The sequence below is a fragment of the Stenella coeruleoalba genome (genome assembly GCF_951394435.1).
Source record: "Stenella coeruleoalba genome assembly, chromosome: 7".
NCBI classification, from domain to species: Eukaryota; Metazoa; Chordata; class Mammalia; order Artiodactyla; family Delphinidae; genus Stenella; species Stenella coeruleoalba.
This window is the reverse complement of record NC_137153.1, coordinates 115633295-115659996: the sequence shown is the minus strand read 5'-3', so window position 1 is coordinate 115659996 and position 26702 is coordinate 115633295. Positions and strand designations below refer to the sequence as shown.

Sequence of the window (26702 nt, the reverse complement as noted above, 5' to 3'; positions counted from 1 at the left end):
CCCATGACATGATCCCAACGGACACGTGGGGGAACAAGGCAGAAAAGAAGTCCAGTATAATCCCAATGGCTGAATAATGGGGATTCTCAGAGGCTCTGGACTCCAGCTCTGGCTTTCGGGCCCCATCTTAGAGAACCCTTGGAATCTGAACAGGAAGGTGGGAGCGGCTCCCCTCCCCACACTGCAGGCCACCAGGGACAGTGGGCCATGGGTGCCAGGGAAGGGGGCGAGGGTAGGGCGGGGGACGTGCAGCCTGCCCCAGGCAGGAAGGTCCATTCTGGGATCCTCTGCAAGCCAGGCCACGAGGGGACAAAGGGCAGAGGGACAAGCACACTAGACACCATCACACCACAAGCCCGGAGAAATAAGAAGTCAATATTAACCCATCGAGGAGATACGTTCTGTGGAGATGGGATCCAAGCAGCCACAAGACAAGGTGGTGTCCGGACAGCAGCATCGCGAGGTGGGGGACAGAGGCAGACACAAGGAAGAAAACAAAAACAAAACCAAGGTCATCAGTACCCACGCTGCGCTCAACCCTGTACCCATCACCGTCGCTGTGCAGCCACGGGCGACGCTCAGTCCCACCCAATCCAGGACATCCGGCGACTCCACCTCTGGAGAAGTTCCTTCGAGCACCCTCCCAACTCTGCCCACCCCTCTGGCTCCAGCCAGACCAGACTGCGCTCCTAACCCTTCTTTCCACACTCTGGAGCCCGAGGCCTGGGCATTCAGCCCCCAGGACCGAGCACTCCCGGGGCCGCACCTGGTCTCCTGGATCCACTGGTGGAAGGCGTTGGCGTGCTGGGCGAACTCCTGGCGCAGCTTGTCGTTCTCCTCCTGCCGGCGCTGCTCCTTCTGCAGCTCCAGCTCCCTTTCCTAAGGACCGAGGGAGGAAGAGGCATGTCATCCCCGCCCCGCTTCATGGACAGGCTCGAGGCTCAGCCACTGACCGGCTCGTCTCAACATTTGAGAGGAACAGGGCGTAGTTTTCTGAAGCTACTCGGGGGGTCAGGGAGGACGAGCTGTTCATCTCAACCCACAGACAGCACGGAAGGCGTCTGGGAGGCATTCGCCAGCCCGCTTCCCCAGAGACCTCACAAGACGCTGGGGGGTGGGTGGGAGGGCCGATCACAGCCATGCGGGCCAGCGGGACCCACACAGGGTGACTTGTGATGAATGAAACTGCGCTTCCTCCCCCATCTCCTCACGCTTCAGCCAGGAAGGGCTTCCCTGCCCAGCGCCACACCCGGCCCAGCGGAGAAGGGCACCTTGATGATCTTCTGCAGGTTCCTCCAGGTCTCCTCCAGGGCCTCCATGGTGAACCAGGTGTACGGGTTGGAGGCCACGCGGAAGCTCTTGATCTGGCGGTCCAGCTCGGCCAGCTGGTTGAAGTCGGCCTGGGCCGAGCTGAGCGAGGAGCGGAAGGCGTCGTGGGCCTCACGCAAGGCCTTGATCTCTTCCAGGGAGTTGCAGCGCACCGGGTCTGTTAAGTCCTCCTCTGCGTTTTCAAACCAGCTGTTGAAGGCGGAAGCCTTTTTGGCAAAGGTCAGGAAGAGGTCCTCCACCTGAAAGCAGAGGAGACTGAGTCAGCACAGCTGCAGGGGCTGTGTGGACCATCCTTGGTGGGCGGGTGGGGGGGCGGTGGTGTGGGCACCAGGAAGGTGGGGGTCGTCCCCAGGGTGTCGGGCTTGCTCGGCTTGGCTCGGCTCAGCTCTCTGCCGCCCTCCTCCCACTGCTGAAAAGTCCTCCCTCTTTCTCCCCTTTCCCTGGGGCGTGCAAGCTCAGTCTTCCCGGAAGCTTCCGAGCAGCAGCCTCCTGAAGGCAAGGGTCCCCTTCCCTTGGTTTACGCCGACTCCACAGCCCCGTGCAGAACCTCTGTCCCGAGAGAGGGGTTTGCTTTCCCTGTGCGTTGAGCTGGTTGAGCTAGGCCGGGGCCAAGCTCACCTTGCGGAAATGACTCTGCGCCTCCAGCAGCTTCTTCTTCCGGGTGGCTGAGTTGGCCAGAAGCTGGCTCCACCTTTTCATGAGGGCGGCGTGCCGGGCCTCGATGGCCTTTGACTGGATGTGCTTGGCGGCCAGCAGCTGATCTTTGAGGGCAGTGATGTTGGCGATGCCCTCCTGCTGGAAGGCCTGCAGGCCAGCATCGAAGGTTTCCTGGAACGAGGAGCGAGAAGGCAACATGCAGGGACCGCACTGAGATGAGACCGTACGCCTCCCGGCACCTCAGCTCGGACGGCACCTGCGTCTGTCCAGCCAGCTGCCCAGGCCAGACCGTCAGCCTCGAGTCCCCACCTCCTCCTGACCCTTGGTCACACCTTGGTCACCACTTTGCTGCATCTCCTCCAGACCTCAGGTCACTGAGGCAGCTCCTCCCAGGCCCTGCTTTCAGCCTCGGGCTGAGGCACCCGGGCTCTCCCCACTACCTCTGCCAAGAATACCCGCCCAGCTCTTCACCAACCACTTTCAGTTTACCCTCCATGATCTAGCTTGGATGTCACCTCTGGGAAGACTTTCCCGTCAACGCCTGCCTGCTGGAAACTGAGTCAGACACCTCTTGAGTGAAGTCCACATCCTGCTGTGCTCTGCCCTGTTAGCACCCATCAGGCTGCAGCTCAGAGGCCTAATCTGAGAGCTTCCTGAGGACCAGGAAGCTTGTTCACTGCTGGCCCCTAGGGCCTAATATAAATAGTCAAATGTCTCAATGAAAGATGCTAACCATCACTCATTCACCAGGAAATACTATTTGAGTACATTTCAATCAATCAACAAAGCAGCCACGGCTGACCTGTTTGGTAAGGAGAGTTTGGACAGAAGATAGATCTCGACCATAATCATCTGTCTTCAAGCTGTTCTCCTTTTCACCTAGAAAACCAAGCATGGGAAATCAACCATCCCTTTTCAATGTGACAAATTTAAAAGAAAAGAAGAAAACTGAGGCACCTATTATTTTGCTTACATTTGAATTCCAATACTACTGACAGCAGTCTCTGAACCCAAATGAGCTGGCTCCTCCCTGTACCTGGGCCCCCTTCTACGTCTGTGTCCTGAAGGGGTCCCTCCAGCCTGTCTTAGATGCTGTTCAGTCGCTACTGATGCGACAGCAACTACCAAGGTCATGTGGGTCCTGAAATCGGTGCAGTTCCTCCTCGCCTGGGGGCTGGATCACACCCTGGACCCGTGTAGCTCGGGGACAGTTCCGGTGCAGGCTGGTCCGGCTCGTGGGGCCCTTATTTGTGTTGTGGTGCCCACTGCTTCTTTCAGCGTTACAGGACCTTTGTTTCGTTAACCCTCGTGCCGGCCCAGGGGCACTGCTGAGGCTCGGCTCTCTGCCTCAGGACCCTGTCTCCCGCTGCCACCAGTGGTCTACCCGGTGGCAGGGGTCTCTGATACGCTCACATTCCAGCGGTTTCTTCTCTGCAGAAGAAAACCAGCTGCGTAGGAAGCAAACAGGCTGTGGTTCTGAACAATCTTCCCGGCCCGGGAGGGTAAGAGGTTTGGGCAGCGCCGAGGCCATGCTTACCAATCCAGGACTCCACCACGTCAGCCTTCCAGTTGAACTGAAGGAAGGCCGAGTTCTCGTCGAGCTTTGCCTTCCTCTGGGCGGCAGCTTTCTCCAAGTCTGATACTTTCCCATTCAGGCCCTTCATCTTTGAAGAGATGTTCTCCTCATGGTGATTGTTCTAGGCCGTGGAGAAGGCACACCCTGTCAGCCTGGCCCCTGCTGCGGTTACCTGATCTGCACCCTCCCTGCAGGGCGCAGGCAGGCTTGTAACCTCTGTGACAGGCCGTGCTCCCCTGCCCACCGCCAGGAGAATGGGGGAAGGCTTTTCTAAGAGCCTTAAAGAGATGAACACTGGCAATTCTACTCCTATAAGTAATAATGAGGAATGTGATAAAATGTTAAGTCACGATGATGTATTCATTAGTGTCATTTCTGACAGCAAAAACTTAGAAAAAGCCTAAATAATTATGACTCAATGGCTACTATACGTATGCGATAAAAACAATGGCTTGGAACAATGTTTTCACACTGTGGATATTAAAAATTATTAAGCCCCAAACACTCTGATGCAGTCTTGGTTAAAACTGTATGTGAAAACACAAACCATAAGTCAGCATAAAATTCAGAAAGAAACTCAGGGAGGAAACGAAGATTGCTGTTGGAACGAGAGCACCAGGCTCTCTGCCCCAAGGCTGAAGGACATTCACAAGCCGTCATCTCACAGGTGGGGCGCACTTGTGTGTGGGGAGTCGTACACAGGCCTCATCTACGCGGACATGGTCTGTATCTGAAATTAGTCTCCGTTAGGTTGTTTGCCCACAAGAGTGAGGAGAAAAGCTCCCTAGTGAACACAGGTTTTAACTACAGTTACCTCCTGTGGACCAAATCTCTAGTCTTAAGGCCTGATCACCAGTGCAAATTCTGTGATGAGGAATTTTATTTACTCATTATGTGTTTGTGACAGGAAATCAGTCGATAGAAGTCATTTGTCTCGTGCAACTACATGTCTTGTGGACCTCGTGACAGATCGCGGCACCGCGTTTAGTCTGGATTTCAGCTGGGGAGTGACTCGACTTCACTGCTGCTGAGAAAGCACCAAGACCCCTTATTTTTTGCTTTCTCCCTAGAAAGCTGTTTGAATGAAATGAACCTTGTGATTCTGACAGACACATTTATAAAACATCCTGGACAGCAGCCAGGTTTCACACAGCGACGTACACCCACTGCACAGCGGCCGTTTAGCCCAGTGGATGCCTCAGCATGAGGAGGGTCTGGAGGGTCCGGCACGGAGGTCTCACTGGGGCCATCTCCGGTGGTGGTCCTATGGGTGACTGTTTTGACCTGCCCACTTGTGTTTTCTACCACCTCTAGAAAGAGCTTGTATTCCTGGAGAAGTAAACTAGAAGAGCAAACACACGGGAGTGCCAATGTCACAGCAGGGATGCTTCTTTGCTTAATTAAAGCAGAGAAAAACAACTGCTGCAGAATGGCTTTACTAACTGCCTTCAAGAAGGGGGTAAATATCCAGTTAAACACGGAATGCAGGAATGGAGCCGCTACCGGTCTCCACGCAGATCTCTGTCTGGTGAGTATCCCGGGGAGGAGCTTTGCGGGTTGTGGTACCAGCACGCGGTGTCCCGGAGCGAGAAATGAGGGTCTTACCAGCGGGCCAGGCTCACCTTCTTAATGAGGTCTTGTCCGTTAGTGCAGACGTCATTCACCCGGTCCTTGTGGACAGTGAAGTCTGTCTCGAAGGCTTCATGTTTCTTCAGTAAGCCCTGGAGGGGAAACAGCAAGGCTCGCCACTGAGGGCCTGGCACGTGCGTGCGGTGGGCCAGGCCCCGGGGCCAGAGGAGCAGGACTGCAAGGTGCCCTCGCACGCACCCCAGTCCAGCTGGGGCTAAGACAACAGACAGGTACAGGATAAACAGAAAATCCTACAGCAGTAAAACGAGGACACCACGAGCATAACCAGAGGCCTTTCTGAAGGGGTGAGGCTGCCGCCAGTCAACCAGCACAGGCCCCTTTCCCTGTAGGAGACCAGAGAATGGACACCGAGCAGCCTTCAAATAAGCACGAACAGAACAGTGACACCCGCCCTAGGGTTTAACCGGAGCACATCTCCTGCGGGACCTCCCAAATCTTGTCTTTTCCTCCGTACAGCTGAAGTGCTGGAGACAACACCCCTCGTGTCGGCTTCCAGGGAACACAGCGATGCAGAGGACAGGAAACCACTGACTGCGTCTGCCTCCTACCTGCGTCCCCCAACTAGCTGAACAGGATTCCCACTGGGAGGAGCGCAGCTCTGGGGCTACCCTGACCCTCGGGAATGCTAACTCTGCTTCCACAGTTGGTGGCACGGACGGAGGAACACCCGACCACAACGTGCAGTTCCTCCTATGAAGAGGGGAGTCGGCTCACCCCCGAGACCCAGGGCTGCTCTGTCCCACAGGCTACGCCTTAGGATCCCGCAGCCTTGCCTTTGCCTCTTTGAACGCTGCCTGAAGAAGCTGATCTAAGCTGCCCGATGGTGAGAGGCCACGTGGAGGGGACTGAGACGTCCCAGCTGGAGCCACCTGAGTGCCATCACCATGCACCTCTCAGCCCAGAGGCCTTCTGCCTCAGTGCAGCTGTGTTAGGGGGTCCCAGTGAGAGCAGCAGAGGCAATGCCCATCAATGCACAGAACTGTGGGAAATAAACTTGTTTTTAGGGTTGTGACACAACAATAGGTAACCAATGTATTTAGGAAATATGTTACGGGTTGAACTGCATCCTCCCAGAGATATGGGTCCAGACCTTAGCACCTAAGAATGTGGAAACGAGTCCTCTGCAGGTGCAATCAAGTTAAGACAGGTCATCAGGGCGGGTCCTAATCCAGTATGACTGGTGTCCTACATATATAAGAAGAGGGAAATCTGGACACAGACACAGGCAGACAGAATGCCACGGGGACACAAAGACACAGAGGGAAGACAGCCATGCGAAAGCACAGCAGAGGTTCGAGTCACGCTGCCACAAGCCCAGCTACCAGAAGCTGGGAGAGGCAAGAAGGGTCCTCTCCTAGAAGCCTCGGCGAGAGCAAGGCCCCGTCGACACCCTGATCCCAGGCCTCTGCCTCGCCAACCAGGACAGAACAAGTTTCTGTTGTTTCAAAGCCACTCAGTTTGTGGTACTTCGCTAAGGCAGCCACAGGAAACTACAGGGTTCTAGTAACCTGTGGTTAACGATACCAACCATACTGCTGGGCTGACAGCAGGACTCCATGAACTGGGGCTGACAAAGTCACCCCAATTTTGTCTACAGAGGGGCAGCGTCTCTTGCATGGGATCTTGAGGACCGAGACCCGCCAACGAGACGCCGGCTGCCGGCTCTGAGTGCTCTCCTGGGAAGAGCACGGCCACCGAGCAAGCTGGCAGGAAAAGGGTGGGGCAGGCAGCTGCGCGGGGGCGGGGGCGGGGGGGGGGGGGAAGCAGCAGGCAGCACCTCCAGTTTCTCTGACCTGGATGGCAGCAAGAGTGTCTCCATAATCCTCACTGGCCACCAGGGTCATCTTCTCATTGATCCAGGCTTCCTCCTCCTCCACGTTGGCTACAAACTGCTGATACTCCAAGGACTCTTCTAGCCGCTGGCCCCTAATCACAGGGGACAGTATGAAATCAGCCATAATCTCCTCTAACCTGGACGCTTACAAACACGAATGACGAGCGTGGGACGTAAACGGTTCACTCGAGCCCTAACACAGAGCAGCGACTGCTGGTCCAACACGAGATCCTGGAACCATATGCTCGGTCCGGATTCACATAACGGGACCAGCTCGGCCTGGGCCTGTCAGAGCAAGCCAACCGCGGTGCTGGCACAGCCAAGAGGAGAGCCCCGGGGGCGCAGGAGGGCCCTGGCACCGCCCTCCGCCACGCTCACCGGGCGGCCGCCAGCCGCTTCAGCTCCTTCCAGTGCTCCACGAACTGCGCCAGGCGCTGCTCTATCTCCTCCTTCCCGATGGTGTTATCATCCGACAGCTTCTTTCCGGTGTCCAGGACACCCTGACAGGCAAGAATGACTGGGTCAACAGATGCTTCCAGGAAAGGGCCTCGACATTAGACTCAGGCCTTCTCCACTCCACTGTGGGATGAGGGGCTATAACCACTGTAGAGACCTCAGTGAGACGAGCGCACCTGGGCCCATTCAAGTCCCGCTGCCCGCTCGGCCGGGAGAGGCCCGCCTCACCTGAATCGCCGGCTCGTGGGCAGCCAGTTCTGCCTCCAAACGTTTGTGCTTCTTCCTCAGGTTCTGGACGCCCGTCAGGTCGCGGCCATAGTCCTCCGAGCTCACCAGCAGCTTCTTCTCCCTGGGCAGCACAGGAGGGTGGTCAGCCTCTGCACCTGCGTGTCTTCAGCTGGAGACGTGCAGTCAAAGAGCGTGAAGCTCACACACCCCGTGATGTCCTTCACCTGCATCTACCCATCTCTCTGGGAAAGTCCTTCAGAAGCCAGGCTTCTGGGGAAAAAAGCCTCTACTTCCCCAATGAACAGTGCCCACGTACATCTCCAGGAGCACCTCCTGTGTCCGACTCTGCAAAGGGTCGGGGTGCACTGGAGAACAAGGAGGTGCCGCTGCTGTCGCCCTATCAATCCTACCTGATCAAATACACACGTATCACACGCGGTAACACATGAAAATGCTAATGTAAACAGTGTTTTAAGGCAGTGAATTGAGAGAATCCTGTCCTTAAAAATGGTCTGTTCACAGGCTACATCACCTGGCAAAGGCAGACTGAAATTCTGGGGGAGGGCAGATAAAAACAAACAAGACAAACTTTTCTTCCTGCAAGCAGCAATCTTCCCCAGGAGATCAGACCATCTTTCCCAGATGGGAACTCACTCATGTCGCCAGTGACCTAAGGGCAGGGGCTAGACAAGCCCTGGACACCATCACACACACCGCCACGTGGAGGCCATGGCCGACCACCATCACCACATGCCCAGACACCAGGAGGGGAAGCCGGGGCGTCTCACCGCGGCCGTGCGGTGAGGCTGGGACCAGCTGGGCACAGCTGCCGAGTCCGTGCCATTTCTGACCCACTTCCCATCTCACCACCACGGTCCAGGAGAGGATAAGCCCGGGGTTCCTAACGCCCTCCGTGAAAGGCTCCGAGGGCACCCGGAGCAGGGTGCGTACTTGATCCAGGACTCCTCGTCGTCCATGTCCCGGAAGAACTGGTGCAGGCGGTGGGACTCGTTCAGCCTGGCTCGCCGGGAGGCCGCCATGCTCTTGATCTTCTGGAAACGGCCGTTGATGGTGTCCCGCTTGTCCTTCACTTGGGAGGTGTCGAAGGCACTGCTGGTCATCAGGCTGTCTGCCTGGCTATTCAGGTCCTTCAGGCGATCCTGGGCAGGGGACACGATGGAGGGGTCAGAGATCTGGGGCACCCACGAATATCTGCTCGTAAATCAGAACTCGGGACTTCTTCACTGACGGGTTGGTTTAAGATTTATTCAGGTTACTCTGAGTGTGGTATGTGGACCCCGAGAGTTCTAAGAGATCAAAACTACTTTCATAACAATACAAAAACATGATCTGCCTTTTTTACTGTGTGAACATTTGCACCGATGGTGCAAAATCCAGGGTAGGGGTGGCGCTGCTCAAGGCAGTGGCAAACTACGAGCAGAAATCCAACTCTTCACTGCCACGCACTCCCAGTAGAAATCGCTGTTTCACTTAAGAACATCCTTAAACAAGCAGCAAGGCTGTTAATTTTATTAAGTCTCCATCTTTGAGTACGTGTCGTTTTAATATCCTGTCTGATAAAACGGGGAACCCACACGAAGCACTTCCGCCGAGTGCCGAAGTTCAATGACTGCGCTGAGGAGAAGCGCACGTTCCGAGCTGAACTGGCCACTTCTTCCACGGAACCTCAGTTTCACTTGAAAGAACGGCCAACGGACAATCTATGGTCATTCTGACTTTGGGAGCTGACAAATACTTTGTCAACAATGAATAAAGTGAACCTGTCACTTTAAGGAAAACTGAGTTTGCTAATGATAAAATTCAAACTTTCATGAGGAAATTAGAATTTTGGAAAATTGGCATCCACCTCCGTGAGCCTGACAGCTTCCCGATACGTGTAGATTTTTCCGTTGAGACTGGCTGTGATGTTAACGAACGTGATGTTTGATACCATATAGACACGTGTCAACATTTAGAAGATCTGAACTCTGCGAATCAACACTTCCCTAATGATTCTGTAACCTCAGGCGTGAGTAAATGATCCATTCAAAGTCCAGGATGGACCAGTGGATTTACATATAAACAGTATGAAAAGCTGACAGTGTTTCCGAGTCCACTTTCCAACTAACCTTTAGAAACTACCACCTACTGAGCTGGATGTAGTATCAGAAAGTATCGACAATTATCTGAATTAAAATACTACTCCCTCCTCTACCTGTGTGAGGCTGTATTTTCATCACACACAACAAACTGAATTCAGAAGCAGCTCTAAGAATCCAGCTGTCTTCTATCAAGCTGGACATCAAAGAGATTTGCAAAAAATGTAACCAGTGTGACTCTTCTTGCTATATTTTTGTTTTTGGAAAAACAGAGACATTATACATAAAAAAATGTTACTTACGTTAACTTGTGATGGGTTTATTATTTTAAACGAATTAACACATTTTTCTCAGTTTTCTTACATTGCTACAATTCATAGATCTTATTCAGATTTCACCAATTTTTATATGCATTTGTGTGTCCCTGAGTATGTGCAAGTATTTCCATGCAGTTTTATCATATGCGTAGATTTACGTAACTACCGCCAAGATCAAGATATGGACCTTGTTCTGAGAGCACAAAGGAACTTCCGTATCGTCTTTACAGTTGTACCCCTACCCTGTCCCTAACTCCTGGCAACCACGTATCTGTTCTCCATCTCTATAATCTGTCATTTTGAGAATATCATATAAATGAAATTATACAGTAGGTAACCTTTTGAAATTATTTTTTAATGTTTTTGAAATTGTTTTAAAAAATTTAACTCTAAAAATTTAATTTTTAATAATGGCAAATTCTAATAGATAAAACCCACATAACTAACTCTCCTAGGGGCTCTCAATAATAGTTCGGAGTACAAAATGGCCCCGAGACCACAGCGTTTGAGCACCGTGGCTTTAAGGGATGAACACCACTGTCCTTCCCCGAATGCACCAGGTGCCTTAGAGTCACGCGCGGCCGTGTCCCAAGCCCGGCCTGGCGCCCCCTCTGCTTACCTCATGGGCAGAGATGTCCGCCTCCAGCAGTTGATGTTTTTTTAGCAGGTTGTTCACAGAAGCCAGGTCTTTGCCATAATCCTCAGAGGCCAGCAGGGCTTCCACCTGGCAATGAAACATGAAAGGGAAGGCTGCCATCTGGAGCGCATCCCTTGTCCTGGCAAACCCAGGATGCCCACTCGTCCCCCAGGCTCCCCCGTCTGGACAGCTGAACTTCCCTACCACACGCTGCTGCTGTGCCAGCTTGGCGTGGACCCTCCCCTGGGCAGAGAGGCAGCAGCTTGGGCAAAGACTAATGTACAGAGATGTTCACTGCAGCAAAACGTATCCCCCAAAGCTGGGAGCACCAAGTGTGGCCAACAGTATGGGAATGGTTAAATTATGGCCTAACTCTGTGATGGTCTAAGGCAGTTATTCAAATGTTCAGGAAGACTTTTCATGACTTGACATACCACCACCAATACGTACTGATGAAAAATTACGTCATGAGCTCAAATACACATGAAAGAACTGTTACACAAAAAGTCACGGAAATAGGTGTAGACCAGAGAGATACAGAATAGTGGTCTTTAAAAATGTTTTATTTCTTTTTACTTTCTGTACTCTCCAAACAGTCTACAGAGACCGCAGGACTAACTCTGGACTCCGGGCTCTTTGGTTCTGGTTTCTATCTGGGCACCGTGACAGCGGCCTGCACACAGACCCCACCACCCACTCCTGTTTGCATTTTCCTATGGAAACAAGTGACCCATGTCCAACCAGAGATAAGCTCTCTCTTGTGTAAACATTCCCTCCCTCTGACTACAAATCCCTCAGAGTACACAGCTCACACTTGATGATGATTTCTGTTAAAAGGGACGTCGGGAGAGCCCTGCCTTTCCACGGAATCCTCCAGTGGGGAAGGGAAGCCCCGTGGCCTCACCTCAGAGAGCCAGAAGTCGAAGTCCTTGATCCCAGTGTTGAAGTTCTGCTGCTTGTTGGCTTCTTTCAGCTTCTGGCTCTTCTCAGCCGACTTCTGCACCAGGAACTGCCACTGGTCAGCTAAGGCGGCCAGCCGGGCCTGGGCAAGAGAAGAGGGCCGTTGGACATGGCCAACTCCACGGTCAGCGCCCTCTCTGGAAGCCGACCTGACGCCCCTCACAGAGGAGGACGGAAGATGCTCACAGGAGCCACTCTCACTAGCATCCCCTCAGCAACGCAGCCAGAAGTCGTCTGTTTATTCTCCTAAGACTGCATTCTAGAGTCATCATCAAGCTGACGGTAAAGCTGAAAGTCAAATCCAGCCCCCTCTTCTTCCCAGGCCAGGAGGAGGGGAACTGGGGGACGGCGTACCTTGACGGCATCCTCGCTGCCGGCACAGGCCCCGCGGTCAATGAGGGAGTTGCCCATGTCGATAACCCCTCGAATCCGGTCCGCATTGGCATGCAGTTCTGCTTCGAAGGCCTGATGCTTCTGGTGCTTGCTCTGAAAACACCAAAGAAACCCTGCCACAACCTTTTGAAACCAGGTCCTGCTAGGCTCTGTCTTTTCAGGGAGAAGGGGTTCTCAGAAGGGAGGGAGTGGTAGCAGACTCGAGGAACTAGGGGCAAGTGTCAACATTTTTACAGAAGGTCATCACAGAATCTGTGCGAAATACTTTAGGGCTCAGTCTGATGGAAGTTCAGCAGAAGGTCCGAGCTTGGAGGAAGGAAATGCACCAGCTCAGGAGGTGAACTGTGTCAACTCCTAAGTCAGCTGGACTAGCTATCTGTGAGTGAAATCCTAGAATTATACACTTTCTAACATTTTGCAGGAGCTGGTAACGGCCAACTGTAGTTTTGGATCTACTTGTGCATCAATTTCCATCCACGGCTTTCTCCTTAGTGGAAAGCAGCTCTAACTAGTGACACACATACGGCCCTCTCATCACCTAAGGTGGCAGGCACTATGAAACAAGGTGTCCGAGGGCCAGCCTCCCCTCCGTCGACAGAGAAGAAGCTGCCGCAAACCCTGGCTTTGCCGGCTTCTCATCTGGCAGCTGCAATCAATCAAACCTGCTGGATTTGTCAAAATCCAGGCTTGACTGTAGGTAAGAATTTCTTTTTGCTAGAAGAGAGGGCTGGGAGGATGATGGGCATCTGAGGCTGGGGGGGCACCACGGGAGACAAGTGGGAGGACGCAGCTGTGGGGCAGTTCTGGGTGGGTGAGAAATGCGGGGCTGCAGGCAAGAATGTGATATGGGGAAAAAAGAACTAAAAGGAAAAAAGCAGTACAACTGGGGAAGGATTCTGCATCAAATGTTTCATTTCAGGGGCAGCAACTGTCAAAAGATGGAGCCATGTGGCTGGCGAAATGCAGCACCAACCTGAAGCGTCCCTGCACCAACTCTGCGCCCAAGCCCAACTACAGAAACAAAAAGTCTCAAATGCCCACGCATCCTGACAAAAGCCCCTCTTCTTCTGTTTCTTGTTCTGATCGTTCTTTGGCTCAACTCCCATCCATTCTATTTCTTCATTTCTTCCAACCATTTAGGCAACTTCTAAGCTACGCTTTGACTGGAAAGTCTCTTTCCCTGCCCCTTGGGTAATGTTCACTTTTATCTTAACCTCTCACCCCCAGTTCCTCTTAGACTTAGGAAGCAGATCACCTGCCTCTCTGTGGATCTCCAGCTGTCCCTCTCCAGTGGCCAGCACTTCTGGATGCCAGACTGCGTGGGCAACGAAACTCTCACACCTGGCCCTGCCCTAGTCCACCGAGAGCCATGAGCCCAGAGCAAGAGGAACCCAAGTTTACGCAGAAAAAGCGACTTCATTTTTTAAAAGAAGCACACCTCTTAAAAGAAAGCAGTCAGCTACTGCCCCCCAGATCAAACACTGTGCACAACCTGCCTAAGTGATAAATTAGGAGGGGGAGGGGGAGCGAAGGGCTGCAGGCTAATTACAACAGAGAAAGCCACATCCCATGGGGACACTTGAATGGAGGCTGACGGATGATTAGAAATGAAAAGCATGGATGAGGCGACACCGGCAGAATCTACAATTGCGAGAATCTACACACAAGAGCACAAACACTGGAGCTCGTTTAACTAGAACTCTTAAAAAAAAAACATAAAACTTACCAGCAGCTTGGAAAGCTACAAAAATAAATTAAAATAACGAGAGTTCAGTACACTTAATGTGAATATGCACATCAGCTATTCAACAGAAACTCATTTTGCTGTCGTACTTCCCCTGGGAAGGTGAGCATTCAGGAACAGCAAATACAAGGGGGCCTTTTCTGCAGACGCTTTAATAGCAGACACGGTTTCAACAGAGGCAAATGAGGAAAGCGGCTTCTGAAACGGCTCTCATCATTTAAGTGAGGCTTTCCCACCGGTTCATCTTATTAAGATACTTTTTCTCGGCATCACTGAGGGTACGAGGAAGTTGTCTTAGAGGTATCTCCCTCTTTTAAAGATAGCTTATTTTAACAAGATCTACTCAATAACATAGGCTACTTTGGAGATAAACAGCTCATCTGTTCAGCTCACCTGGATGTTGGTAGGATCCTTATATGACTCATCACTTGCAGTCTGTAATTTTTCACTGATCCAAGCCTCAATCTCATCCACATCCCGGCTGAACTGTTGGAGAGTCTGCGATTCTCCCAGCTTTGACCTCTTCTCAATCATCTGGGCTTTCAGACGTCGCCACCTGAGAAAGTGAAACCGAGAGCAAAGGTGAGCACCCCACAGAACTAGACAGGCTGGGCCGCTCACACAAGGGCGGCAAGACCCGTCGGCTGCACAGACCACCCACCTGTCCAGAACCTCGTTGCGCCGGCTGGAGATGTCGCCTTTGGCGTAGTGGCCGCCGGCGATGAGCTGGTCGGCAAAGGACTGCAGGGCGGCGATCTTCTCCTCCTGTCGGCAAACAAGAGGCGTGAGGTCAAGGCGGGCAAGACGACTCTGCCTCGCCTGGACTGTAGGTCTCGAGAAGAGAATGGTTATTTTGGGTGACTAGCTGGTGATACGATCAGAATACACTGACACTCTAGAAGCAGGAGTGTAAAAAGCCAGAGGAAAGCTTGATTTCAATCATTATTAGAGTAGAGTTTAACTCAAGAAGATTCCAGGTCACGCTGGGGTGGGGCCGGGGCTTGAGCACCAGCAGAGGTCACGTACAAGATTAGGTTTCATAAGAAAACACTGTCCGATTTTCAACAAAATGGTTTCTAAGCCAAGGAGTTTTGCATCTTCTAGTTTACGTTCATGGATTCACTTACCTACCCATAAGTTTGTTTTTCTTCCCTTTCGGTATAAAAATTTTTCCCTGTGGCATCTCTGTTATTAAAACCTCAGAAATGGGACTTCCCTGGTGGCGCAGTGGTTAAGAATCCGCCTGCCAATGCAGGGGACACAGGTTTGAGCTCTGGTCCGGGAAGATCCCACATGCTGCGGAGCAACTAAGCCCGTGCGCCACAACTTCTGAAGCCCACTGGCCGAGACCACGTGCTCCACAACGAGAGAAGCCACTGCAGTGAGAAGCCCGCGCACCGCAATGAAGAGTAGCCCCCCCACTCTCCGCAACTAGAGAAAGCCTGTGTGCAGCAACGAAGACCCAACGCAGCCAAAAATAAATAACATAAAAAAAGACACAAATTGGATAACATGAACATTTTTAAAAGTATGCCTCAAACGAACAAACAAAACCTCAGAAGTGCCAGAATTTATATATAAAGTTTAAAAAACTATTAATGCACGTCACTTTTCCTAGAATGCACAGCTCTGCACTGGACCCGATGGGGACTACGCTGCTTCCTCTGTAGTCAACGCCAAGTATTTTAATTTGAGGATGCTGCCAAAGCTCTGCAGCTGAGTTAAGCAAACAATAACTATTTTTTTCTCTTGTCACTGAGAAGGGAAAGGAGAATACGCCAACAGAGAGACTGAAGATGTCAACCTGGAAAGGTACGAAGGCCTCACCTGGACGTTAATGGCTTTGTCGAAGTCCTCGTGTTTTTTGATGAGAGCCTCCACGCTGTCCAGCGAGTCCCCTTTGTCTTCGGTACTCAGGAAGGCCTCCCGGGCAGCCATCCAGCTCTCAGCCTGCTCGCAGTCCCGGTGGAACAGCTGAAGAGGGGACGGGCAGGTGAGAAGACAGAGCCTGTGGCGACGAGCTACCTGGCCAGAAACCCTGCAGCAAACAGGAAGCTACTGTCCAGCACGTGTACCTGCAATTCAAGGCACTGATCCAACATCATCCTGCGCTGGACCCAGGCCTTCTCCAGGTCCGCACGCTCCTGATCTAGAATATGCAGTTTCTCCTTGATCTCGGGGCTGGCATAGTGCCCATGGGCCAACAGCTGCTGCCCAAACTGCTCGAATGCCTGGAAAGTGCCAGCCCTGGCGTCAATTTCCGTCCGGTGCTCCTGCCAAGAGGAGGGAAGGGATTAGGTACCGGCAGGAGCTGCCCACTCTCACGTCAGCTGCAAAGGCCCTCCCAGCCTGGCAGGGCAGCCACGTCTCCGCTGCTCCGCAGGCCCACCTACCTGGTGTCGTTCCAGCAGGGCCTCGGCTCCGGTGACATCCTTGGCTAGCTCGTCTGAGGACACCAACCCTCGGATTCCATTGATCCAAGACATGAGGTCCCTGGAAACCAGATCCACAGAGGAATGGCTGTTACGCTACCTGGCAAGCAGGCCTTCTGCCCAGGAAAAGAGAGAACTACATAATTCTTATCTCAGAGGGCTACTTGGGGTTAATCTAGTTAATCTACCGAATGGGGCTAGAACTCCAGGCAAAGTATTTCAAAGCTTCTTGTTTGTCTTATTGAAATAATAAGAAAAGAAAAACTCAAGAATTCCTCAGAGGAAGAATGAACAGGTTTATAACTAAGATCTTCTCACCCTACAGAAAAACAGGTTCTTACAGACAGTAGCTGTGGTTAAGTTTTCTACAGCTTCAAACGCAAATGCTTTTCTTTAGGATTAAGTTTTTTGTTTTTTGTTTTTTTTTTTGCTGTGTGGCTCGTGGGATCTCAGTTCCCCAACCAGTGATTGAACCCACACCCCCAGCAGTGAAGGTACCAAGTCCTAACCACTGGGCCTCCAGGGAATTCCCAGGCTTAAGCCTTCTAAGTGCTAGATGCAGGCATGCATTTAATCCAGCTAGAAAGCCCTCTGGCCCAGAGCCAGCGAGCCGGCTTCTCACCGGAAGTCGCTGAGGAAGCGCTGCAGGTCGTGGGAATCGCCCAGCTTGGCCTTGCGCTGGTCGGCGCGCTTGCCCAGGCTGCTCCATGCCTGGTTCAACTCGGTGCACTTCTCCTGCAGGTCCTCTGCCGACTCGGGGTGGGACTGGATCAGGCGCTCGGCCGTTTCCCCAAGGGAATTCACCTGGGGAAGAAAGTGGTGAGCAGCAGGGAAGGAGGGAGCGCAGCCTCGGGCAGAATCGCAGGAAGTGCTCCACACGCACGTCCTCTCACCTTGTCGCCGAGGGCCGCGAGGTCCCTCTCAAAGCCCTCGTGCTTGCGCTGCAGGGCTTGGACACTGGCCAGGTCGTGGCCATAATTGTCTGTGTTTAGAGCCTGGTTCTTCTCTTCGATCCACTCCTTGGTTTCGTCAGCATCTCTGCAGGTGGGACACGCGTTCAAGTTAATGAGTGCTGAGTACGGCTGCCTTAGCCTCAGGTCAAGTAAGGAAACTTCATTTCACTGGCACCAGCACATGTGTCAGTGGCCCAACAAGCTCTAAACAGCAAGGAACACATATGGATCCGCTTAGCGTTACTGACTGAGAGCGCCCACCAGGTGCGAGAGCACAACCATCGACAAAAGCCAGCCGTTACCGTCGGCATGAACCCAACTGTGGCCTGCTACCCCGTGCCAGCCCCGGCCGTCCCTCACCTGTGGAACCTCTGCACTTCGTGGGCGCTGCCCAGGATCTGGCTCCGCTCCTCGGCCAGCTGCTGCAGGGACCGCCAGCGTTCGTTCAGCTCCTGGGGGAGGACAGCAAAGTGTCAGCCACACCAGACTCTGGGAAAAGGGCCAGAACCAGAGGAATGGTGGCTTAACGTGAAAGGAAAGGCTGGGGCACAGATGATTTCCTGTTTCCAAGCTTCCTAGTTCAGTCGATGAGCACGCCACAACAGCAAAAGTCCAGAAAGCCAGACCCTGCCACAGCTCGCCGGACGCCACGGTGCGAACACTCCACCAACACCTGACTTGCAATCACCGCGGAAGCAGCAGGAGAGACGCCGCTGACTTATCTTCACTCTCAGCGCCTAGCCTGGTGCCTGCCTCAGAGCACTGCTTCCTAACAACCACCGAGTGGACAAATCCCCAAGCCTACTGCTCCCCAACACCCCGCACGGCTGCATCGCCGGGCAGCAGCAGCAGCCCAAGGAGCACAGCGCAGCTGCAGGACCTTGTACTGGGGAGACAAGCCAGCTCGGGGTCCAGAAAGGAGGCAAGAAAGGCAGTGACTGCCTTCCAACACTACGCTCCTCGCAGCTCCGGGCCCTCCTGGGGGTGAGGGAAGGAGCTCACCAGGCTCATCGCCAGGACCAGGCAAGCTGAGCACAGCCTCCTGCTGCACAAAGAGAGTAAAGAGAGTCCTGGCCAGGACACCCTCGGGCCCAGGAGAGTGACAAGTGCTACAGTTCATACAACTAATTAGGACAAGAGCCTTGCTGAAGACAGGAGAAGGAGACAAGGAAGGAGACCGGGGAAGACAAGGAAAGCTGCCATGGTTTCTTACCTTGATGGAATTAAAGGTGGCCACGGTGTGAACCATCAGGCGAGCAGACTATGTGGGGAGGAAAGCAGAAGAGCAAACTAATCAAGTGTCTGCTGATTAAGAGAGAAATCTGAGGTGCAAGTGCTATTAATTAGGTTCCAAATGTCCACCAAAATGACTGTAAAAGGGTACCATCAAATTTCTGAGCAGAGCAGCAATGAGAGTATCAACAACTAGAAAGTCAGGCAGAAACCCAAGTGCACAATCACACCCAACTCAATGATTCATTTTACTTGAAGAGTGAAAAGAGCGGTGAAAACCACAATTAAAACGGCTGGTTGGACAGGAAAAAAAAGGCTCAAAGACTACTGATTGGTGTCTTTTTCTTGTCCCTACTACAGGAGAACAGTCCAGAAAACACACTTAGCTGAATAAATGCTGGCGGCTGGGACTATTTAAATAGTCAAGGACACCACTAATTTCATTTCTGTTTATGGTTACTGGACTGTGGTTCCTTCTAACAGTATCCCCCTTGAACTAAGGGCAACAGCCTTAGTAGATGAAAAAGAAAATACGCTGGCGAGTTAGCTTCCTTCTCATCAATGTAGTCACTTCTAAAAATCAAACGCCCCTTGGGATCTCAGAGCCTGCCTAGTTTTATCAGAAAGAAACCCTACTTGGCAGGCACTGTGATGCTCGTAATCTTCAAGTATGTAAAGAAAAGGAGGAGCTGAGCTTGGACGCAGGGAAGTTAGGCTCCTAGGATGTTCCTGTGACACACCCAGTGAAGTGCTCAACCAGTGTGGGTGTGTACAGGGTTCGGAAAGCAGACACCCATTGTTTCGAATCCTTTTCAGAAACAGGAGGTACTGACTGGTGTTTGTCAAGTCATCTGGAGTGCGTTTCTGAAAAAATACCTGTTACCAGAAAAACTCTGGCAGGAGATCAGACAGGTAAGGGCGCTGCTCATTCATGTCACCAATGACTGAATTTTGCTATGCAACGAAAATTAAGATCGAGAAAAGAGGAGAAAGCTGAATCCAAGGAAAAATGTCCCCTTCCTGCCAATCTGGAGCCTATTTAATAAGCAGAATGGTCAGAGCCTGGAGGGCTAAGGAGGCCAAAGAAACAAACCCCTCTCAGCCTAGGTCCTCACAACAGGTCAGACCTCATGACAGGGCTGAGAAGTACCAGCCTAGGGACTGGTGTGGGGAGACTTTTTGTTTTTAGGTTTTCATGCTTTCTTCAGATTTTAGGAAGGTGTACTTTCATAAAGTAGAAATCTGCTCTTTTTAGCTTGTCTATAACTCGAGTGGCATATTCCTGAAGAGCTGGGTCAGGAGGAAAGATGCTAGAATTGGCATTTAGGCAACTAGTTCCATAATCACGGCTATAAACGCTTCACGTGAAAAAGCTCATCCCCTGTCCTCCTGAAGTTATGCCCACCCTGGTCAAGCACCACCCCTGGATCTCTCTGGAATAATGTCCACTGCAGCTGGTAAACATCTGCTGTCCCCCCTTTATGTGTCTCGTCGGATGTGGACCTTCTCTCAAGCCTTTCTTAGGCCCCGGGAGGAAGCGGTCAGGCAGACGATGAGTGGAGCTTACGCTCCTTTTCATCCTCACATCATGTGTCCTTTTGGGCTGTAGTCCTATTGATGGGACCATGCCTGACTATGCAGTGTGACCTCTGTGAACTGCAGTCACCCCTGTAACCTTGGTACCCGACAGGGAATGATCCCAGGACCCCCCGAGGTACTAAAATCCACAGATGCTCAAGTCCCTTGGAGCCGGCGCCCTGTATGGGCGGGTTCTGCATCCTCGGATTCAACCAACCATGGATCGGATGCTAGTATTTTCAATTGTTGGTTGGTTGAATCCGAGGATGTGGACCCAAGGATGTGGAGGGCCAGCTGTATACCCTGGCAGCGACAGTGCGTGATAAGCTCGACCTAACTGAATTTGTGCTGAGCGTCTGCAGGGAGACATTTTGCTTCTGTGTATTGAGCACCCCATTTCAAGGCATGACAGATTCCAAGAATACAACACCAGGGTCAGAAAGACACCAGGCCAAACAAGTCCAGAAACAACCACAGGCTCAGACAAGCCTAAATACTCAGATAACAGGCACGCCAGAAAAGGATGTAAAGTATTTCTGTTCCTGGAAAACCTTTGGAAATAATAATTTGCACAGAAGCTCTTACCTTCCATGGGGAGGCCGTCTTGGAATCAGTTTCATCCTATTCAAAGAAAAAGGAGGCATTTAGGCAGCCAAGCAACTGTGCACCAAACAAAGCAGCCCCAGCCTTCCCTCTGGACGACAGGAAGTTCACAGAGAAATCAGCTGGAACAGCAATTCCCTCTGTGACTCAGAACTCAACACTGGCTGGCAGCAAACTGCAAGGCTGCTCGAGGGAAACGAAGCAAAGAAATAGGAGAGAAAAGTTCTTCCTTTTTTAATGCAGTAGGAGAGATGGAGACAATGGGGAAAGTTAATAAAATGTCCAGCGTTTCTTTATGTCATATTCAGAGGACTCTCTGAAGAGGGATAAACACACCTAAAGAATTGCTGGGGAGGGAGATCAGCTCGGTGGTTTGTGACCGCCTGGAGGGGTGGGATAGGGAGGGAGGGAGGGAGGGAGACGCAAGAGGGAAGAGATGGGAACGTATGTATAACTGATTCACTTTTAAAGCAGAAACTAACACACCATTGTAAAGCAATTACACTCCAATAAAGATGTTAAAAAAAAAAAAAGAATTGCTGTGGAAAAAGTTCTAGGTAACTGAACAGAGAAAAACTCTTGATCTTTGGAGGATGGCCAATAGAGACCAACTTCTGTTATTTCTTTTCTTTTTTTTTTTTTTCCTGCTATTTATTTTCCACAGATTTTTACACACGAAAGGCATCTCTCGAGGTTCAAGAACAGAAATCCTTATGAGGCTCTTGACTTTATCCTCTTCCCAAGAGCTAATCCTTCTCAAGTTCAAGTTCCACACGGGGCACCAGACACTTACCCTGGGCATCGCGCCGTACACCTCCTACAAGCAGAGAAGAAAACCAGTTCTATTATTAGAGAAAATACACACTTCTAAGTTACACTCATCACTGTCATGTCAAACCTGGAGAGAATTACAAAAAGACAGGCAGCCTGACTGGCCAGAGGAACTTCTTAAAGTCTATAGAGAGACCAAGTGTTCCTATGTAATACCTTTTCTTTATTTAAGGGACTGCACGAATTTATTACTAGTTAAGGGCTAAAGGAACATTCAACAACTTCTACAATATTTAATGGGCATAAGGAGGACAGCTGTTTTTCCCTCCCGTCAAAGGTAACCAAGACAGTGCAGGTCACACAGAGAACCAGTGCCCTGGCCACACCCTGTGCTACGGAACACGCGTGCTAGGCGACACAGGATGAAGGGGGAGCCAAGCTGCTTCCTTAACAGACACCGTGCAGGGGCCAGACCCCCACCTGCTGCTGCACTGCCTGCACCTCCTCCGCCATGAGACCTTCGGACTCCAGGTCTTCAGCCACCTTGTTAATGTCCTTCAGCCGTGACTCATTGGCCTTGAGATCCTTCAAAGAAAAAGACATAATAACTAAAACCCACAAGAGCAATTCAAAGAAGAGCAACAGGTACTCATAAACTATGGTTTGAATATATAAATTTCTGTCCAATAGGTATCTTATAGCTTTTCTACTCCTTGACGGTCACCTAAATCAGAAAATGCTGATTGTCACTACCAAGGAAGTAAGAAAACAGCAGGGCATCGGAGACGTCTGTCTCATGTTTACTGAACTACCTGTAGTTAATAATAATCCATTATTGGGACTCCCTTGATGGTGCAGTGGTTAAGAATCCACCTGCCAAAAAAGAAAAAAGAATCCACCTGCCAATGCAGGGGACACGGGTTGAAGCCCTGGTCCAGGAAGATCCCACATGTCGCAGAGCAACTAAGCCCGCAAGCCGTAACTACTGAGCCTGTGTGCCACAACTACTGAAGCCCACACACCTAGAGCCCGTGCTCCACAACGAGAAGCCCACGCACCACAACGAAGAGTAGCCCCCACTCGCCGCAACTAGAGAAAAGCCCACGCACAACAACAAAGACCCAACGCAGCCATAAATAATTAATTTTAAAAAATCCATTATTCTGGTTGGAGATTTTTTTTTTTTTTTTTTTTTTGGCGGTACGCGGGCCTCTCACCATTGTGGCCTCTCCCGTTGCGGAGCACAGGCTCCGGACGCGCAGGCTCAGCGGCCATGGCTCACGGGCCCAGCCGCTCAGCGGCATGTGGGATCCTCCCGGACCGGGGCACGAACCCGTGTCCCCTGCATTGGCAGGGGGACTCTCAACCACTGTGCCACCAGGGAAACCCTGGTTGGAGATTTTTTAAAAACCTTTCTTTGTAGGGGACAGGACACATGTCAGAACTGTGATGAAATTTTAGTGCTAGCCACTCTGGGAGAAAAGCCCCTCAACCCACCTGAATTGGTTATAAGAATACTTTTTTATTTGGCCATACCGTGCGACATGCGGGGGTCTTAGTTCCCTGACTGGGGATTGAACCCACACTCCCTGCATTGGGAGTGCAGAGTCTTAACCACTGGACCGCAAGGGAAGTCCCAAGAATACTTTTAAACTGAGGAATGGATAAACAAGATGTGGTATATACACACCATGGAACATTAGCCATAAACAGTTAACAGATCACTGATCCGTCTACAAGGATGAACCTTGACAACATTATGCTCTGTGAAAGCTGTCAGCCATAAAGTACATGATCTATGATTCCATTTATAGGAAATGTCCAGAATACATAAATCCAGAGACAAGAAGCAGCTCGGTGGCTGCCAGGTGCTGGGGGGGAGGGGAGAGGGGGATAAGGAGTGGCTGCTTAATGGGTCTGTGGTCTCCTTTAAAGTGATAAAAAATGTTTTGGAACTAGACAGAGGGGATGGTAGTACAACACTGAGAATGAACTAAGTGTTTCTGAATTGTACCCTTTAAAATGGTTAACTCTATGTTACGTGAATTTAACCCCAATTAGAAAAACTACTTTTACACGTTTGTATGTTAGGTTTAGGAAAGTTCTTTTTTTTTTTTATATCTTTTTATTTATTTTTGGCTGTGTTGGGCCTTCGTTTCTGGGCACGGGCCTTCTCTAGTTGCGGCGAGAGGGGGCCACTCTTCATCGCGGTGCGCGGGCCTCTCACTGTCACGGTCCCTCCTGCTGCGGAGCACAGGCGCCAGACGCGCAGGCTCAGTAGTTGTGGCTCACGGGCTTTGTTGCTCCGTGGCATGTGGGATCCTCCCAGACCAGGGTTCGAACCCGTGTCCCCTGCACTGGCAGGCAGACTCTCAACCATTGCGCCACCAGGGAAGCCCTAGGAAAGTTCTTAAAACAACATGTAGAAAAAACTGCATGTATTTCCTCAAAACTAAACTGGTGTGAGAAAAGTTTCGATTAAACTCGTTTAAAAATGGCTACAGAAATGAAGGAATATAATCACTGAATTCTCATTCTGGTAATCCGCAGCAAAAATCAAGAGAACCAAGTCCCCGAACAACTTTCTGTACCTTCTGGAAGTCATCGAACTTCTTCTGCAGCACTTCGACCTGCTCCAGGTCTGCGCCGACCTCCTCGCTCGTCAGGGCCGCTTCCTTCTCATTGATCCACTGCTGTAGCTCATTCGCTTCACGGAACAGCATAAACTTCTTACAACTCTTCTCCAACATGCCTTTACGCTTCTCCCCCAGTTCCAGCAAAGAATGGTACCTGATGTAATTCGAGAGGGTGACAAGAGGGGGCAGGGGAGACAGTTAGCTTCCCACAGTGGCAAACTACCAGCTGTCTCCAAGACGTGGGTCCCAGGCTGTGAGTCGGTAACGATGATGCCCTGGTGACAAAGTATCGGAAGGCAGACGAAGACCCCGAGCACCCACAGACAACCTCAGGGACAAGCACACATGGCACGGTTCACAACTGGGTGGCTGGGTGGCCCGGCACACTCATGCCCAGCCACGTGCGCACTGACATCACAACCACAAAGGACCGAAACCAAGCGTTTGGCACACCACCACAGGCTCCATGCGACTACAGCTGCGAGATGAGATGAACTTGCTGCGCGTAATGTATACAGAGGGCTTGTTCTCCTGCCGTGTGATTCTGCCAGCAGCCCCCAGGCGGTGGGGGAAGGTATGCTGAGCTATCTTAAACAGCCTCCTACAGGATTTTAGTATCTCCGGAACAGTAGGAAATTTCTACTGTTTCTAAAATAATACATTTATTTCTCAGAAAGTTTTGGCCACTTCAGAAGGAGAAATCACATAAATCCCATTTCATTAGCTGAACGTTTCTTATGAAGAGACTCAAATGACACTCTCACCCTGGGGAACTAAAATACAAAAGACTGAACTTCTGGTATCTTTAGAGATGTGAAAATGACAAACTTAGTACAACTGAGTTAAAATTCCAAAAAAAAAAAAAATCTAGAATCCATTCTAAGCTTCCAGAAGTGAAATAAAAAAGGAACGAATTACCAAGTATCAGAGCACTTTACGAGGCATGTGGTTTCCTGCCTACTGAGGGCTATGGCATCATCGGCCTCCGGGTCTGCTGAGAGCGGCTGGTCCAGCACAAAAGCCACCAGCAGGGGAACCAACAACACTCTGAACACACAGCTGCACAGAAGCAACCAACGAGAGAAGCGGCCACAGCTGACACAGCTTCACCCAAACCCCTTCCCTTGTGAGCGAAAGCTGCTGCCGGAGACGGGCCCCTCCCGCCCCTCGCCTTCCTGGACCCACGAGCGCCTTCAAGAGAAGCGGCAGCGGGAGGATGGACGGGGAGCCAAGGGCGGCACTCGGCAGAGCTTCCGGCCTACTCACAGTTCTTCCACCTGTTTCATACGCAGAGACACGCTGCCGGCCTCCTTAGTTACGCGCGTCCTGCACAGAGGGGCACAGCAAAAGCACGCACGGATTAGTGGGTTAATCCACGGGGATGGAAGGCGGCGGCTCCGATGGGTGCTGTGACGGCGGAGGCTTTGAGTGGGGAAAATTAGGGAGTCATTCAAGAGCTCTTGGAAGCAGGCCAGGCCGGGAGTAAAATCACAGTAAGGAAAGAGCAGGAAAATCACATTAAATTAGGGGGTTAGTTCACCTTCGTTTTCCTGACGTCTGCCACGCTTAAGGCAGTAAACGTTCCTGTGCTAGAAACACTGGTCACTTCGCAGAGCCAGGCCAGGGGATACAGTGACCGCCCCGAGGAAGAGACTCTCCTGAGGGCTAACACGCAACTGTAGTCAGAGATCTGGTCCACTGTTTTGCTCTCGTGTTTATGATCCAGGCCAAAACCTCTCATTCTTGTCTTAACAGTAACAGAAAACGTCTAATTAAGTGTATAAATAACCGATCTCCGCGGGGATCATCAGGGTCAGAAAAGTTCTATTATTCTAAACTCTAGTGAGGATGTATTTTCTGGATCTCTCCCAAGTGCCTAAAGCCTTTGATTTCATTAGCAGAGTAAGATATACCCTAAAGGAGGGACATAGGTCTTTATGGGGGCTTAGCTACAGGAAAGAGGACAGAGCCGATTCATAAAAAGTATACTCCATTCTCAGAGCACAAAGTCGATAGACGAGACGCTCCCTACGCGGCCTTTTACAAAGGGCATTTCAAGAACATCTCCTGACCCGAGGACAAAGACTGAGACGGTAATAATTCGCAAATGTCTAGGAAAAGAAACTTGCCAATGCAGGGAAAGACAACAAAACAATGGAAAACAAAGGTACGGGTCAGGGATTTTAGGTTCCAACAGCGTTGTGTGGGTTAGAAGCGACTTGGGAAAGGCAGGAAGAGTGTGTTCTTGAGTGCAGACAGGCATCATAAGAGCATTTGCTCTGGAGCCTCAGGACGCTGCCTAAACCTCAGCCCATGCGTGACGCAGACTAAGCCCCAAGCGGCGCTGGGCCCTTCGTGCCCGATGGCGAGACCCTTACTGGTTGTCGATCTGCTCCTGCCGCAACGCGATGCTGCCCTGCTCTTCCAGGAGGTTCTCCCGGGAGGCCGACTGCGCAGGGTCCAGCTTCTTCACGTACGCGGCTGGCACGAAACCCTGACGATCGTTCACCTCCACTTTCCACCAGTCCTAAGTGGAAAAAAAGAGAGACTTGAAAGCCAATTCCTCCCCTGAGGAAGGAAGAATCCAAGGAGGCCTGTGTGCATACAAAAGAAAGC

At 51.4% G+C, this 26702-nt stretch overlaps 1 protein-coding gene across 3 annotated transcripts in view; it reads right to left on the bottom strand.

Moving 5' to 3' along the window:
• Positions 1–26702, bottom strand: part of SPTAN1 (spectrin alpha, non-erythrocytic 1) — a 60568-nt gene that overhangs the window by 4200 nt on the left and 29666 nt on the right. Inside the window, exons 22-50 of one of the 3 annotated variants that reach the window (XM_079927870.1) lie at positions 26465–26613; positions 25353–25412; positions 24042–24240; positions 21931–22035; positions 21473–21496; positions 20662–20697; positions 18479–18526; positions 17626–17717; positions 17206–17350; positions 16935–17116; positions 16274–16373; positions 15956–16153; positions 15708–15854; positions 14542–14645; positions 14274–14436; positions 12098–12229; positions 11688–11825; positions 10766–10870; positions 8682–8890; positions 7731–7851; positions 7425–7546; positions 7006–7138; positions 5185–5283; positions 3524–3683; positions 2789–2865; positions 1948–2157; positions 1272–1568; positions 767–879; positions 384–401 (exon numbers count right to left, since the gene is read on the bottom strand). In XM_079927870.1, coding sequence (XP_079783996.1) covers positions 384–401; positions 767–879; positions 1272–1568; positions 1948–2157; positions 2789–2865; positions 3524–3683; positions 5185–5283; positions 7006–7138; positions 7425–7546; positions 7731–7851; positions 8682–8890; positions 10766–10870; positions 11688–11825; positions 12098–12229; positions 14274–14436; positions 14542–14645; positions 15708–15854; positions 15956–16153; positions 16274–16373; positions 16935–17116; positions 17206–17350; positions 17626–17717; positions 18479–18526; positions 20662–20697; positions 21473–21496; positions 21931–22035; positions 24042–24240; positions 25353–25412; positions 26465–26613 — 3686 coding nt within the window. The remainder of the gene's footprint in view (positions 1–383; positions 402–766; positions 880–1271; positions 1569–1947; positions 2158–2788; positions 2866–3523; positions 3684–5184; positions 5284–7005; positions 7139–7424; positions 7547–7730; positions 7852–8681; positions 8891–10765; positions 10871–11687; positions 11826–12097; positions 12230–14273; positions 14437–14541; positions 14646–15707; positions 15855–15955; positions 16154–16273; positions 16374–16934; positions 17117–17205; positions 17351–17625; positions 17718–18478; positions 18527–20661; positions 20698–21472; positions 21497–21930; positions 22036–24041; positions 24241–25352; positions 25413–26464; positions 26614–26702) is intronic. The other 2 variants (XM_079927871.1, XM_079927872.1) reach the window with 2 other exon arrangements.